The 17,506-nt window shown below is 38.5% G+C and overlaps 1 protein-coding gene across 1 annotated transcript in view; it reads left to right on the forward strand.

Annotated features, from left to right (window-relative positions):
- The window catches only part of GABBR2 (gamma-aminobutyric acid type B receptor subunit 2), a 449,684-nt gene that overhangs the window by 86,254 nt on the left and 345,924 nt on the right, over positions 1–17,506 (forward strand). Inside the window, exon 2 of the mRNA XM_065669323.1 lies at positions 11,304–11,441. Coding sequence (XP_065525395.1) covers positions 11,304–11,441 — 138 coding nt within the window. The remainder of the gene's footprint in view (positions 1–11,303; positions 11,442–17,506) is intronic.

Raw genomic sequence — 17,506 nt, forward strand, 5'->3', positions numbered from 1 at the left:
GTGGAGGATTTAGTTGTCAGTCTGCTAGCCTGTCTTGGTGTTGCAAAAGAACAGCTCTTTGCTAACTGGGTTGCAGTTTGCAGTATGAAGGCAATATTTTTCTTGCATAGCTTTAAAGCGAGAAAAATTTAGTGTCCACATGTGAATGTGGCAGGGCCACTAGTCAGACAGATCTACCATTCTGTGTTTCTGAAGTGGTTCCTAATCTCTTTTGACTAGTTTCCTGGAATATAAAAGCCAACTAGGTAAAAGTGAGCCTTTAAATAAGGAAAACTTGAGTTGGACAAGTTACTAAAGAAAAAGCTTGAAGAAATACCTGCAAAAAACCTGCCTGTAGGGTTCATGAAGTTTGAATCTTTTTAAAACATTTCTCCATTCCAATATCTCCCTGTATTTCCAGGGCTGCTTCTTTTTCTTTCCTTTGCCTCTGAGGCTTATGAGTCTGCTCCTTGTTGCAGAGTCAGGTTTGTGTTAGTCTGCTGGTTCCTTTTTGGAGTCTCTCTACCACTGTCTGCCTTCCTGCCCTGTTCTGCACACAGGAAGTGCTGTGTGTGTGGCAAATGTGTTGGTACACCATTTTGGCACAATGCTGTCATTCACAGTGACACAATTTGTCACGGTGAGTTTGAACTAGGAGCACATTCAGCATCTCAGGGTTTTACTGTTCAAAAAAGTCCCTCTTTTCCAAAATGTTTACAGAAGTGGGAAGTTCTTTGGATGGTGTAGCTCTCCTGTGAATAATGGAGTTTATTGTGACAATTTGCACTGCATGAAATACGATGGCCAGTGGGGTCAGGAGAAAGCTTGAGTGCTGTAGCCACTACAGGCACATTCTACCTGCTGCAGAAATCCAGTGTCGGACATAACTAAGGCAAGGCAGAGATACTTGGATGTTGAGGGGTTTTGGTACCTGCTGACTGCGAAGAACTGTGCCTACTCACGCCCTGAATGTCATGCATCTGGGTGATTAAAATGAAATTGTGTTCTCTCCATGCTATTGCTTCACTGGGTATTAAGGGGGAAAAAAAAGGTATGATGTTTACCTGTGCTGTTATTCACTCTTACCTGTTTCCATCCTGAGACTTCTATAAAATGGTTATAGGTTACCTTAAGCCAAATTAAAATGTACCGTGAATTCATTTGGCTTTTATGGGCTAACTTCAATGCTAGATTACTCAAATGATCACGTTATTCCTCCTTAGGTAAATAAGCTTAGCAGATTTTTATTCAATATAGATGAAGTTCAGCTGCTTTACATCACAGTAAGACTTTAATTAAAAATCATAGACGTGATGAAGACCTTTGGGTCAAGAAATATCTCTTTACTATTGTCGTGGTTTAAACCCTGTCTGCAAGTCAGCCATGCAGGCTACTCCCCCCACTCTTCCCTTCCCCGCCCCTTCCCTTCCCCCCCTGCTCCCAGAGGGATGGGGAGGAGAATCAAAAGAATGTAACTCCCACGGGCTGAGATAAGAACAGCCCAGTAACTAAGGTATAACACAAATCACTGCTGTTACCACCAATAATAATAGTGATAAAGGAAAATAACAAGGGAAGAGAATACAATATCACCTGCCGAAACGAGCCTGACCGAGCAGTCCCTGCCCTTCTGGGTAACTCCCAGTTACCTCCCAGGCATGACGTGCTGTGGTATGGAATACCTCTTTGGTCAGTTTGGGTCAGGTGTCCTGTCTCTGCTTCCTCCCAGCCTCCCCTCCTCTCTGGCAGAGCATGAGACTCACAAAGTCCTTGGTCAGACTAAACATTTGAGCAGTAACTAAAACCATCGGTGTTATCAGCGCTGTTCCCAGGCCGAAAGTCAAAAACACAGCGCTGCACCAGCTACTAAGACAGAGAAAAATTGACTGCTACTGCTGAACCCAGGACAACTATTATTAATTCATTAAGCTCCTTTTAATCTCTTAATTTATCAGAACCCTAATGTTCTTCTGAGCTGTGTCTGTATTTCCAGTTTTTTTGCTGGGGAACTAAAATTAAAAACGATTTATAAACAATATGGCTTCAGAAAAAGCCATGATGGGTGTGCCTTATACCACTTGGCACTCTTCATTAAGAAGAGTTTCCTCTCAAGAGTTTTTAATCTGTTTTTCAGAAAATACCAGATACTCCCTGATGTTTTATTAAAATTCAAATATATTCTCAAGACAGCTGCAAACATCCTGTGATAGCTTAAGAGCTGTTAGCCCACCACCCCTGCCCTTCCACCCTTCTTCAGGCAGGATGGGGAAGAGAATCAAAAGAATGTAAACCCCACAGGTTGAGATAAGAACAGTTTAATAACTGAAGTACAATATAATACTAATGCTGATACTACTACTAAGGGGAATAAAGAGAGAGAGAGAAAATGAAAGCAGAAAAGGAGAAAAAACCGCAATAAACACAAAAGATGCACAATACAATTTCTCATCATCAGCTGACCGATGCCCAGCCTGACCTGAGCAGTGATTTGGGCCTTCCAGGTAACTCCCCCCAGTTTATACACTGGGCATGATGTGCTATGGTATGGAATACCCCTTTGGCTAGTTTGGCTCAGGTGTCCTGTCTCTGCTTCCTCCTGGCTTCTTGTGCCCCTCCTCAGTGGCGGAGCATGAGAGACTGAAAAGTCCTTGATCAGGGTAAGTGCTACCTAACACACCGATGTTTCAGTTGTTGCTGTCAGCATTATTCTCAGACTAAAGCCAAAACACAACACTGCATCAACTACTTGGAAGAAAATTAACTATCCCATTCAAAACCAGGACAATATCTACCCCTTATTCCACACCATTCACATCATGCCAGGTCCTACACTTCCCACCATCACCTTTCCTGTCTTTTATCATGAAAGATTCCTTTTTCTTTTCTTTAAACCTTTCTAAAACTAGAGTCTTTTTCAGGAGTAAGCAGGTAATAGGAAAGAAAGAATTCATACACCAGACTTCCCTAACAACTGATTCTTGCTGATTGCTGAGGGCCAAGCAATTTTTCAAAATATCATTGCACTCGTATCTTGGTTTCAATTGCAGCTTATTACTGGAGAGTGGGATGCCAGGCATACTCTGATGTATATTGCTGTTACTTCAGATGTTTCACACTGTTACACTTCCATTTTCTTCCATCTACAAAAGCTTCCTGATTTTTGTTTATAAATTTTGATTCTCTCCCTCTATAGTCTCTTATTTCAGTCCCAACTTCTGTTTGCTACAAAGATCACAGCTGCTGTTAAAAGTAGTTTCACATTTTCAGTGTGCAACTATTTTCAGTGTGCTGAGAAGAAGCAATCCAACAGTTCAGAGACGGTGACCCTTCCCTGCAGGAGGTGATATTTCCTTCTCCAAAAATGACCTGGGTAAAACCCCAGTCCTCATAGTAAGTACACAGCTAATACTAGACTTGAGAGAAGGAGCACACTGGAAAAATATGAGAAAAGGAACACACTGGAAAAATATCAACTTCTTAAAGATAGTTTCAGAAAAACTGTTTTACTAAGCATAGAATGAAGTTCTTCTGTATTAAGTTTTGATTTTTTTATTTTTGATTGTTCATGCTGAAAGTCATACGTTTTGCAGTGCTCATACGCCAGATCTGGAAAAACCAGATACCATGTTTGAATGACGCATCTTTCCACTTTTGTGACTTCTTCCCTATATTCTAAAAAGTACAGGGAATGGAATGAGAGTGAATTTAATGAAAATAGTCCAACAGAGTGTGATTATGAAAATATAGGCTATTTATGGTAGTGTAAGAATAAATGGTAATGAATGAAGAGAAGAAAAAGATGAGGGAAGTACAAAAAGTACAAAACTGAACAACTGACATTGGTGACTGTGTTGAGCCTGCCAAAATTATCTTCCTTAGCTCTTCATTTTGTACTTCAGTTGCAACTGGCATATGCCTTGTAAAACTACTACAGCACAGGTTTTTAGGTATAAGAGGCAACAAAATAGTAAGTAGTTTTCAACAAGAAATTTAAGTGATAATGATCTTGGGACTCCAGTGCCTGAAACAATTTGTAGCTTTGAGGTTTCCTAAATGCAAACCCACAACTGATTTCCTTGGAGAATTTTTAAAAGCCTTTTGATGGAAATAAAGAGCAGAGATATTTTCCTCATGTGTTGAGTGATTAAAACTAATTCTTTGTTTTGTTAGAAATGATTGTAAAGTTGAATTTCTTGGTAGAAAAACTGGAAAACGTGGAGAAACCTGGGCTGGCTTATATTCTCAATAGCAGGACATGTTATCTGTTTTCTAAGCATCTTTGTATTTATTTTCCTACACTATACCTCTTTACTTTTATGTTTTCCCAGAATTTCACTTATTTCCATGAAAGGTGTTAACCATGGAGCAGTATAGATTATGTAGGAAGGAAAAAACAGAAGCAAGCAAGGCATTGGTCTCCCTGTTAATGCTCAATCTACCAAAATACATAAGTGGTTTTTACTTATTTATGGCATAAAACTGAATGTCTGCATACAGCTTTAAGGCTACTTGGAAAACTTCTAATTCAGGATAGCGTTGTGTGTGTGAACATTCATTCATTTTAACCAATGATCCTGATTAGAAAACATCTGTAAAACTGTCTTGTGTAGTAGTACTGGATTGTTGCAGAACTGAATGAGTTAAATAAAATTATCTGTATGTTGTGGGTGAGGAAATAACTGTATGGATGTTACAAAATGTCCTCTGGCCCAGGACTATTTCAGTCAACACCAGTTTGATTCTGGTTAATGATGGGTCCAGCTGCAGAGTAATCCAGCAGAGCTCAGTAACTTATGCTGTGGGATCTGACTAATTGCTTATATTGCACAATAGGATCTCTCTGAGGCTCAAATGCTGGTTTTCCATTAGCAATTCAGAATGAGATGTTAATGTTTTGAATTCATGTTCACCTTTCTAAAGACATCCTGGCAAGTGTTACCTGAAATATGAATTTCATTGCTGTTCAGCCCTCAAGCAACTCCTGCATTTGATCAGTGGTACAGCCAGAAAAAAGCGTGTAGTAGACCCTCCTTAAAATTACTCACGTGTGGGGTCTTCTCTTCTCTGGGCTGCAGGTGAGCACCTGCTCCATTGTTGTCCTCCATGAGCTTCAGGGTCACAGCCTGCCTCACTATGGTCTGCAGGAGAGTCTTTGCTCTGGCACCAAGAGCACCTCTTCCTTCTGCACTGCCCTTAGTGTCCGCAGGGCTGTTCCTCTTTATGGTAAGACACCAACTTCCAAGCTGAATACAAGTTTACTGTGAAAAAAGGAAGTCAATTTGATCTTTGCTATTACTGCATATTTATTCCTGGTGGAAACTTAGGCAGAGTCAGTTTTGATTACACAGGATTTATCCATTTGCTACACTCCATTTCATATTGGAGTTCTTAAATTAGAATTGTCCAGTGTAAATGTTATATATACTCAAAGAAATAGTAACAAGACAGAAAATATAAGTCATATAAATTAAAAAAAGAATAAATGGGGGAAAAATGTAGAAAGTATATATACTCGTCTTATAAGGAAAGACTGGAAACGAAGCTGAGGCTTCATGAGGTGTTTAGACAGTCTCTTAGGAAGTCAGGTGACAGGAGAGTGAGTAGTCACCCCTGCTGTGGAGTCAGTGACTTAAGAGGCAAGTGACACCTGAGGCAGAATACAAGCTGTTAAATGGGATGCCAAGCACAAGTGCCTTAATGGCAGCACTCTGTCAACTATTCCCTATACAGCAGGCAGGATCAGATAAACAGGGTTGCTAGGTAAAGTCTCAAAGTGTGTCAAGCGTTGTCACGGTGAGAGGGTTAATTTACTGGGAAATATTTCACTGAATTAAGTCCTCCTCTGCAGTGTCCAATCCTTCTAAACCAAAATGAAATCTCACTGCTAGTGGTTAAAATTCAAAGGTGATAGAGAAATTGTATACAGAAGACCCCACAGTTCGGGATAAGTTAACTTTAAAGATATGGAAGTTTGGTGTAGTAGTTGAAAGGTGTCATATTTGTTTGTGTTTTTCAAATGCAGAACACAGGAATTCCTACAGTGTTTCAGACCAGACTTGGTGCAAATAGTCAGTGTTATCCTGGAACAGCAGATTGTTGGGACAGGGCAAGTTTTTAATCCACCTTCCCCAGAACACTGTCTGAGCCACCATTAATCTCAGATTCGGGAGTACCTGAGAAAATCACTGTATCTCTATTAAGAAGTTTTGACTTGATCTATGAACTAGTCCGATTTCTTTTCATGCATTTGTGAACTTTATAACATTCGTAACATCCCCTAGTAAGGTGTTTCACACCTACTTTGTGCAGTGTGAAGAAATTTAGAACAAATTAAAGGAAGTGGTTTGTCTTTCAATGGATAAGTGATGCCACAAATGTTGCGGTTGTCAAAATGGTGGTTCCAAGAGCAGTTGTACAAACTCATGGAAAGAAAATCTAGTTACAGCAATAAAAACCAACCAAACAAACAAAAGTAAAAATTGCTGGCTTTCAAAGTACCTCTGCTGCAGGTACTTGGAAACAGAGAGGATACCTCAGGGGAAGTATTCTTTGCCTATAAAACCAGGGAGAGGACGTTAACCTGATTGACTATTATTGTAGCTTAGAACAATTGTCAGTATGCTCTTCACCAAATTGTCTGAATTGCTTGATGACTTTAAAGAAGTGAATGAAAATAAACAATAATAATAAAAGAAAGTTGATGTTCTTTTGTCTCCTTTCAAGCTGATAATCCAATGTAGAGTTAGTCCTTAAGCAAGACTTTGCAGAGGATAGGAATAAAGCTTTGTACTTATGTTCTCTCTGTTCAAGTAAGTCTCATCAATATATTTATGAGCCCTTGCTTCTCTTTCTGATGATATTCAGTGCAGAGTGATGCTGAAAGCTTGAAGTTTGAGATTTTGTTGTGCAGATGACAGGTGTTGGTGATTCCCTGTCGTTGTAAAGGATCTCTGATTTCAGTAGTCAGTAACTCAATAGATAGCAGAATTGTTCCTCAGGTTTACATTTACTCAGATAAGAAGTTGTGCCCGGATATAGCTAACTGAGAAACAGCTGAGCATAGCTATCCAACAGCTGGATATCTTACTATAATCGTTCATCTTACTAGTGCAACCATTCCCAATAGTTCTCATTGCTATGTGAATCTAACAAGATCAGCTAAGTTACAAGTATCTGCTCTTCTGCTAGTCCTGTAGTTACTCAAATGTGTCAGTGTTATAGGAATCAACAAAGCTTTATCTATGAGACCCATGAGAATTTCCATTCTGTGCACTAAGGATTTACACTGTTATGCTTATGGCCGTGAGGGGTTTGAGTACACACCCTGGCATCTCTGTCACAGTCAGCCAGACAGCCTTTCTGGCAGCCAGAAGTCCTCACGAGTCAGTTCTGCTGCTTTTTCTGACTTCAGTGGTGTGTGTCCTTCACATGGGACTTCCTTTCTCTCCACTGCAGAGGGCCTTTAGATACAGTGGAAAAGGTCTCACTTATGTATTCAGCTGCTGCACTGTTCTCTGCAGAAAGGTCTCTTGTCCTTGTGCACCCCTTATGCTTCAGGCAGTACTTCCTCCCTGTGTATCCACATCCTTCATGGAGGATGATAGGTTTTTTTATTTGTCCTTCTGAAGAAGATTCAGGAGGGTTAACAGTTCACTCCCCAAGCTCATTAGACTACTCTCCTGTGTAGCAGTTCATCTGGCTATTTTTGTTAGTTAAAATAAGTGGTTCAGTTTCCTTGGAAATGAAAACTATGCCTTCGTCAGGTGCCACCTGTGATATTAATGTCTGTCGCAGTGAGAGGTACGACCTTTCACAGACCTTTGCTTGGTGATTTGCTGATATTTCTCCTTGTGAACTGTTCATATAATCTGTATCAAGTCAGTGTGTGAAGCAACGCATTTAATATAATTATTTCTTTAATATGTATATTTGCTATTTATATGTGGCTTATTACCAGCTTTTGGCTGAGACTAAGCACAGCAATTAATATGTTTGGGGTGAGTAGTTTTAAGCCCCTTCCTCTTAAGAAAATTGTAGCATGTACTAAATCGCATGTATCTGAAATTCCAGTTACGCTAAAACTAAGTTTCTCCAGTGAAAGGTATTGAAGCCATCCTCAGTGTTTCAATGTGCAGTCAAGATCAGCAGCACAGCATGGCTGTCTGTGTTTATTATATGAGTTGAAAGTGAGCTGGCTGCAGTTCAGCTCAGTAAAATAGAGATGTTGATGACAATTTAGGTGGGGAAGAACTAGCTAACAAAAGCAGTGTTGGCTCCTTCCGGTGACATTTTTTATTGTTTGGGTTTGTCTTTTTATGACGGATTCTTTCTCCTTCATTGCCCTTAGTTGTGCTCCAGTTAATAAGCCAGTCAGCTTCTTGTCATCCACATGTGGCCAGGACTTTCTACTTTCTAATCTGTGCTTTTCAATGAGGATTTTGGTTCTTATGCAGTCTTTTGTTGCACTGTAATTGGATTGCTGCATAGCATTGTTTGTGGACCTAGTTGTAGTCACTTCATGATGGTTCAAGAATTCACTTGGTGGGTATATGGTGGGAATTTCAGTGGTGTGTGCTTGTTGCCTTTCATCAATGTTGCCCTCTTTTAGGATTCAATATGTAGGATTTGACAGTAGATCATGAACAGTGGCCTTCTGGGATCTCTGAAAAAGTAAAGTTGGTAAAAGGGCTTGTTAAAAGCTCACTAATGGTATGTTCCTCAGACTACAGGTAGGAAGAAACCTTTGCTAACTGCTTGTCTGTCTGGCCTGGTATGGCTATTATTTCTATCTGAATGTTCATTTTTTAATGCTTGTGACAAACTCATCTGTTGCTTGCAGGGAAGAATGCTATAAGCACTGCATGTTGTGAAAGGTGATGGTAAACAAATGTGAGAGTCTGCTTTCTCCCATCTTTCTCATTTTTGCTTGTGTTTCTGTCCCATTGTGGCTAGCCACAGTATTGAGTTCTTTTTCTTTTATCTCTGACACATATTTTTGACCACTTTGGGAGTTCTGCTCGAGGAGCGAATGGAGTCCTGTAATTATTTGTGGTTGTCTAAAATGGAGAGAGCTGAGCATAGTCAGGAAGAAAGTACAAACATGAAAACATGGTAGGCTTTTAACTGAAGCCCATGTGTTATTTTGTGTTCTTTGGATTGATCAGTGACGTATCTCAATGGGGTGAATCTATCACTTTGGGAGAGATGTATAAAGCTTTCAGCACACCTTCCCAAGAGACTCGCTGTGTGATTGAGAAGGATTGTTGTTATGCAAGTGTCTTCATAAGTATAAATAAATACATAAGAAAGATAAAACTTATCATAATAGCGGTTCTGGATCTCCCAGTGAATTGACCTACTGGGATCTGTAACTGCGTAAGTTTACTGCAGTGAGAAACAATCTGTAGGCAACTAGTAGTTAAAAATGCGTCGGTCTTTTGTGATGTAATGGTGAATTTTAGTATGAATTTTTACTTCTAATAATAGACTATAGGTCTTTATTGTTTATCGTAGAACGCACAATTTTATTTCTCCATCAATTTTACATATGTAGCCCTTCAGGGATTCAAGCTTCTGGCTTTTATTTTGCTACCAGCATCTCCCTTATTTCATATATGATTTGTATTCTTAAACTGTTAGTGATATATTTAAAATATGTGGCATAAAATTGGATAATTGTCAGTTAAGTTCAGATACTTAAAGCTCTTGTGTCCTTAGCTGCTTATAAAAGTAAAGAAGTATCTGAGTATTCTAGTTGCTCTTCAATAAACTGCTCTTTAGCTAGGGGGTGGAGGAGTAAGAATGGAGGTGGTGCTTGTTGCAGCAATCGCAATCTTAATTCCTTCATAATGTGAGTTTGCCACCAGTCTGTCAAATTGACAAGGGACCCTCTGCCATACCAAATGTTTTGAAGGGTTTTAATCTTTTTTCTTTTTTTTTTTTTTTTTTACCTATAATAAGAAGGAAAATGTTGTGCTATATTATGCAATTTAAAAAAGTCTATGTAGTAAGAATCTGTACCATTTGAGTAAGTGGGAGTAACAATTCTGTTCTTGCAGATAGATTGCAAATCGAATAATTTTTCTTTTAGCATATTAATTCAGTAAGGAGATTAATATAAGCTTGCAAACTTCTTAGTCAAAATCTTTATTCTCTCCACAGAATGTTATACAATCACTACTTTGATGCCAATAGTAAATGAACTGTTTTATTGAATTATCATAATGAAATATTGGAGCCTGATGGATCCTTCTTATAAACACAGTATATGAGGAAGACTTTGTAGGGGAGGTAAAATTTTGTTTCAAAAAGAGAGCTAAAGAAGTGGCTTCTAGCGGAGCAGTGTCAGCTACCATGATAGCTTCTTGGCAATTCTAACTTCCAGTATGGTTTGGAATCAGATTCTTAACTTCAAGTACATAATTCATGAATGCTCTTCTGCAAGCTCAGGAGTTAAGTCGTGACTACATAAGTTATGAATGATTGATGCTACTCTAATCAAGGATTAATATATCTTTTGCAATGTTGATTGGTATCACCCTTTCCATCTTAGTTTTCAGTCCTGGTCTCAATTTGTGGTAAAATTCTTTACACCTGAAATAATGATCTAATTACCAGAGAAACCCAGAACACATCTGGATAGAAGTGACCTCAGGTTATTTGGTCCAGTGTTCTGCTCAGAGAAGTGCAAGCTATGAGAACATAATAATTCACTTTTAACATTTTGAAAGAATATTTTCTTGGTGCTTCTTGAAGTCTTTGTGTTGTTCTTCTAAATGAGAGGCTCTCTACTATGTAATATTGCACAGAATACTGAAGTTGGACCTTTAGGATAGGTTACTTAGGAGTCTTCATTAGAGACAGAGCTTTCTTTACAGAGACCATTGGTATTGTCAAACTTTCCTCCAACTCTGGATGTCCTGCTGGCATCTGGTGTTAGATTCTGAATTTTGCTTTGGGAAATTATAGCTCTGAATGTAAAAAAGGTTTCAGTCAACAGTTTTTTGTCTTTTTTTTTTTTTTTTTTGTAGTTTTTTTGTGGGAGGGTAGGAGACTGTTTTTTGTCAAATGCTGGAATCAATATTCAGATGTTGCAGCTTTGTCTTGGAAGGAAGATGTAAGGGGTTTTGAATGAATAAGGAGGGATATACCTGTTCTTTTACTACAGCACATTAAAGATCCAGTTTTTCATGTTTGGGTCTTAGATGTTACACACTGTACAAATTTTACATCAGTGTAAACCCATGATTTTTTTCCCCTGCCCAGTAGTAGTTGAGTATGTTATCTGTAGTGTTGAATATTGTCTTTTTCTTTTCTTTTTCCAGTGTGATAATGCAAAAGGACTCAAAGCCTTCTATGATGCAATAAAATATGGACCTAATCATCTGATGGTTTTTGGTGGTGTATGTGCAACAGTTACATCTATCATTGCTGAGTCTCTAAAGGGATGGAATTTGGTTCAGGTAAGGAGCAGAATTTATTCAAACACTATCTTGTATCTCTGTATCTCTTTTTAAAATTTAGAAACTTAGCATTTGATGCTTTTCAAGGCTAACTTTTTATGTAATTAGCATATCAGTTTTGAAGGTCAGTGATGTGTAAAGAACAGTTACTTCTACATACAACTAGGTTTTAAGGCCTGCTTTTGGGCTTAAAATGCTTGAGAGTATGCAGCAGCAGTCATGTCTCAGTAGACTAATTAAATACAATTAATTTAATGTATCTCAAAAAGCAACCTAAATGAAATGAAGTTCAGTCATGGTAGGTGAGCAAATCTAGGACTTATCCAAAGTTAGCGGAAACAACTCATCAGGTCTTAAATTACGATACACTAAGGTCTTTACTTGGTCCCTTCTCAGTCATAATGCGGTAATTCCTATTGACTTTGAAAGTGTTGGAAGTGCATAAATTGTAAGTGGCAACTGGGTATGTATCTCAGTACTTGACTCACAAAACACATTTATTCCCAGCTGTTCTTTTTTGACTTTCTCAAAGGTCAAGTTTGTGGAAAAGTTCCCTCTAGTGAGGAATCAGAATTTATTAATACTAATCTATAAAATGCAGATTATAATTGTATGATTTACTTCATTTCTTCCATCATCTATCCACTGATGATCTTTGGATTGATGGCTGTTTATGCAAGGTAGACAGCCAGTTTTGTTTTTCAGGTGTGGGAATGCCCTGATATTCTTTTCAATATTCAAATGTCCAAAACCAAGTTTTTATCATTTTTATTAAAATAAAGAAACATTCTGTAGCAAAATGATGTAACAATTACCTGAGGTTTCAGTTACAAGTGGGCTTATCTTTTCCACCTGGAATACTCACTGAGATTAGTTCAGAATGAACAAATGAGGCATAATTAAGTTTGTGAAGAAGATGATGAACAGAGTACAAATGGGAAAATCTTGGGAGGATAATTAAAATAGCTTGTTAACTGTATTTTCAATGCTTGTCAGATCAGATATTTTTTTTCCCTTATGCATCAGGATTTTTTCTGATGTGAAAAACATCAGTTCTACTATGGAAATATAATAATAGTTTTTCTCTAGGGAGAATGGAGAAAGCAACAGAAAGCTTGAAACTGTCATTTAACACTCTCTTAAAAATGGCCTAGTCTGTGGCCTATAATGAAATATGTGGCTGGAGCTGTGTTTCTTTGGAACTTGTCACATGAAACTTCCAGATGATGTAGAATGTTTTAAGGAGTTGGATTTCATTGTGCTAAATCTTTTTCATTTACTGTCAAGTTCTGCCTGCTAAGGTCTGAAAATCAATTTGTTAATGAAGTTGCTCAGTCAATAGGAAGGGCAATTAGAAAGCTTCTATTTGCTTTTAAATGCCTGAATTTGTCAATATGTGTGTTAACTTAGGTAATGATATTAAGCATTGCTACAAGGCAGTATCTGTTTCTTTGTATTTAAACAGTAGAGCTGTGACTAAGCCTTGAACGTTATTAATATCAGTACATCAAGGGATCCTTTGCTGCTTGGGCTTAGTATACTGCAGGCACTAGATAAATCTTCACATGGCATAACTCCATGTCTTGTCAGGTTTTTATATATTGATTGATTGAATTATGAGAGAACATAAATGACAGTGTGGCTGGGAAGTAATGTGAGGCTTAGTGGATGGTATAGCAGCAATGGAAACAGTCTAAGTACAGTTTGTGAAAGTATTATGTCTTGCAGTGACAGCACTGTGTATCTGCAAATCAACAGATATAGCATGTACAAGATGGAGAGATAGAGTACAAATCCTCCTCAGGATCCAGTGTCATAAACATCTCTGACTAAAAGCATAACTTCAATGGAAGGAATAGATCAAAATCTGTAGTTCTTGGAAGTGGAGCAACAATATGCAGCTTGATAAAATACAAGACTTTCCTCCCTCTAAACTGAGAGTTCATCTCAAGGATTCACAGCAGACTCACATAAAGAGGTATATGAATTTATGATGAGGATGAATTCATCTTATGTTGCAGTCAAGAGGAGGGAAAAAAGCATGCAGACAAAACCTAACCTGGCATTGTAGTTTTGAATAGAGGATATGCATTTGAATGCTTGACTCCATCCCTTTGTCCCTGTGCAGGCAGTTAGAGAAGAGAGCTCTTGACCCTAGTAGGAGCATTTGATTTGATTTAGTCACATGTCATGTGGTGGGGCAAATTGACAACTGTCTTCTATACAGGAGAAATGCAGGATGATACTGATGGTACTGATACTAGGGATAGGGTAGAAAAGAATAACAGAAACATTACAACTGAAAAATTACTTTTCTTGTCAAATACAGTATGAGGAGGCTGAGTGGCTGAAAAACTTCTGAAAGTCTTTTTTAGCTTTGAATTCCAAGTTTCTGAGTGGCTGTTTGAGGAAATTTTTCTGCCTCTTTCTCATTCTCTGCAATAAGAATTCTCCAAAAACAATCAATGAAATAAAAGGCAAAGAGTACAAATGTGCTGGAAATTACCATGTGGCATTTGCTACTCAGGCGACGTTTTATAGTAGTGATGGGGGGGGGAGAGGGGAGGAAGAAAACATTTTCACAAGACCCCTTCAGACTCAATCTCCTTACTGTATGTTGCCAATAGTGATACTGCCTTTTTGACTTAAGTGGCTAATTCAGGTCATTGATGGCCTGCAACATCTGGAATAGGGAAGACTATCAGAGGTTGAAAAGAGTTTTAGTCAAAGGTGACTTACTTTATTTCTGTGCCATATCTAAACAGAGTACTTGTCTTCCCCCATCTTGACAAATTCTGACTTACTTGATTTACTAGGGAGGGAGACAGACCTTTCTGTTCTGCAAATCCTCCCTTTGTACAAAGGGAGATTCTCTTCTCAATTGGCTGCTTTGAATTTCTGTCTAATTCTCTCTGACTGTAACACAATTAATGATTTTTTAATTTTTATTTTTATTTTAAATGGAGAATTTTCTGTTCATGGAAAGAGCAAGTTGGTTTAGTCTGCAAACGCTTCTGCCATCCTTAAGGGCTATCACTGAGGTATTCTACATGATACAACCTGCAAGCTGTTTTCTGAAACACATTCATAGTAGGACAGATGCAGACACACATTCCTTAGCTTCTCAAATGAAAGCTTCCCTGTGAGTAATCTCTGTGTGCCAGATGTCCTTACTTTGTTGAGTGGCAGTCTAAGCATGGGCTGGAAGCTGCATGTGTGGCTTTGATCTCTGGTCTGTGGTGTGAAATCCATTTGAACCTTTGGTATTTTGGTTTAAAAGTGACAATAATATTCTGTGCATCTGGCAGAGGGTCATAAAGGCATGAAGGTATAATACTCAGCAGTTGCTGTGCTGTAGGGAAATATTTGAATGTCAGATTCTTCTGGATTCATCTTATCTTCATCATTCCATTTCAGTGTGTGTTCAAGACAGTTCAGTAGAGTGATGAAGAATCATTAATAGCATCTACAATACTATTAATGATAGCATAAAGACCAGTCATATATCTTTATTTCATACACTGAAGCATTCCTGCTAGTATCGAGGTAGTGCAAAACAGAGGAGATAGCTTGCAGTTCAGTTTTTCACTTGTATTTCAGGATATCCATCAACAGCTTACCTCATCATGTTAATTTATTACAGTGACAAAAGCATCTAATTTGTATCGATTGTTGTTTCTCCTGCTTTCCATTGTGATATCTCACTTTTCCTGATTGATATATTAACATAAGTATTTCACCAGGCTGAGGATTTTGTTAGCTGTCTTAATTTGCAGAACTCTTCCTCCATTTTGGAGATTTGTCGTTTTCTTTTGTTGGTGCTGTTTAAATTCTCCTGCAACCTGCTTCGTTTACAGTTTCCTTTAACTCTGGAAAATAAGCCTCTGCCAGAAATGAAGTACAGAAGTAGTGCTTATTTGGAATATCTTCCATATCTATATATTTAATGTAATATAGTCATAACTGCTGGCTTCTAGGCAAGTAACTGCTACTGGTGATCCAGTGCTTAGATAGTAATGGCATTCAAAACAGAGGAACCTGGTTTTGGATTCAGCATCTTGTGTTGTAAAGTTTTCTAAGAAAATTATAGGCACTCCAACCATGATACATTATTTGCTTTGTGGGCATACTAATATAGGGCAAGTTCATGTGTTAGAAAGGAAAAACTGCTTTAGTTCTCTGGTTTGTTGTATAGCTGAGTATTAAAGAGCTTACCCTGAGGTTTGTTTTATTATCCCAGAGATACATGGGTGTTCAAGATCACAAGCCTGAATTACCAGAAAGACTGCTGGTGTTCAAGAAAATCAGTGGTGTTTCTAGCCTTCGGTTTCTTTCTGAAACAAAGCAGATGTTATTGCATTGTCAGTTCCTCATAATAACTTCTGACCACTGGCCAATTTCAACCAAATTTTAAGAAAAGATTTCCCAAAGATTATTAGCTGCTATACGTTCCTGTGAAAATATGCTGCTGAGAGAGGTATCGAGTGCACAAGAGGCTTCACAGCATGAGCACAGAGAACTTGAAGCCAGCCATGACATGTGGTGCTCCTTTCCCAGATGCTGTTTATGGGGAGGGGACTGACTGCATTGAAAACAGAGTTAAAAAAAAGCCCAGCAGAAAGTTAGTTAGGAAAATACAGAGGAGGGGTGCAACCCAGAAGTATTTGAAGTAGGAGCTGTGGTGTTTGTTTGTGTGTGTAGAAACGTAGGACACGTGTATCTGCAGGAAACCAGGCTTTATTAGCTGGCCCTGTTACTCCTCAAAATTCTTGTTATACAGAATTTCACAACTATGTGCAGGTTACAGCTGGTGTTTTTTAACACTTTAACACATAAGTAATGCAAGTAATCACACACATGTTTATACTCGCCACTGAGTCAAACTTCTTGCTAAAATCTGAATTTTCTAAATCCTCATGCTTGCAGCCTGGAGATCTGGCATGGGCACTTTAATATTTGATAAAAAACATGGGGGTTTTGGGTGCTGGTTTTTTTTTTTTCCCTTTTTCTTTTTCCAATTCTTTGTCACGTTTGTTCCAGTACAGTGAGCTTGTGCTACTTTTGCCTTCACTGCACAATTTCCATGTATTATTAGTTTAAGCAATGAAAAGGGCATTTAAACTAGTCTTTGGCTAAGAAGATTAGCTACTTCTATCTATGAGATGCAGGCAGTTCCATTTAAACAGACCTTTCTCCCACTGGAATATGACCCAATACAGCATAAAACTACAGTCTTTGGCTTCTTGGCCCACAATTATTTATTTTTTCACCCTTTGATTTCCTGTTTTATCTCCTGGGATTGGAGGGATTTTATAGACTTTCTGTACTTCTGTTGTACTTTTAATAGGCAAAGCGAGTGAGGGGAAACAGTTTGACATTCTAGTCCTGCTTTTGGAAGTTAGCTGAGCGCATAAGGAAGTGTTGCTCACTTCACCATAGGAATGCCTGGGAGCTCCTGAACAGGAAGACAGCACAGTAGGACTGACCTTCAGGAAGATTGCGTGTGAATTGTCTCCTCATTTGAGAGAAGCTCTGGTGAATTTAGAGGCAGACAAACCTTTCAGTTCCGCAAATCCTCCCCTTGATACAAGCTGCCAGCAGGAGCTCTGCTGTTACTGATGTGGCCCACCAAAGCTCTGTGGTTGCTGCTGGGGAAGAAAATGCATGGGGAGTTAAAGCATATTAGCAGTACCATGTCTCCTAATTAGACCATGTCTCTCTGTGTGTCAATGGATGCAAACATGCACAAGGTAGAACAGAGTTGGAGAGTAATTGTGTATTCACCCTCAGACTTAAAGAAATGTATGTTTCAGTTAATCAGAGGAGAGTAGGGCACAATTTAGTGACAAAGATTCTTTCATGGTGATAAAAAACACTGACCCTGATTCCCAGTGCATAATTTCAGTTGTATTGCAGGGAAGATATTAGCATTACATAGCTGTTAAGAGCAGAAATTTGGTCCACAAAGTTTAAATTGGAAATTTCAGAAGATTTTCAGGCTGAGGTATGGTAAGAAACGCACATCCTATATTCCAAATGCACTGCAAAATTTAGTAGGACCTTCC

This window comes from Lathamus discolor, chromosome 2, assembly GCF_037157495.1.
Source record: "Lathamus discolor isolate bLatDis1 chromosome 2, bLatDis1.hap1, whole genome shotgun sequence".
NCBI lineage: Eukaryota > Metazoa > Chordata > Aves > Psittaciformes > Psittacidae > Lathamus > Lathamus discolor.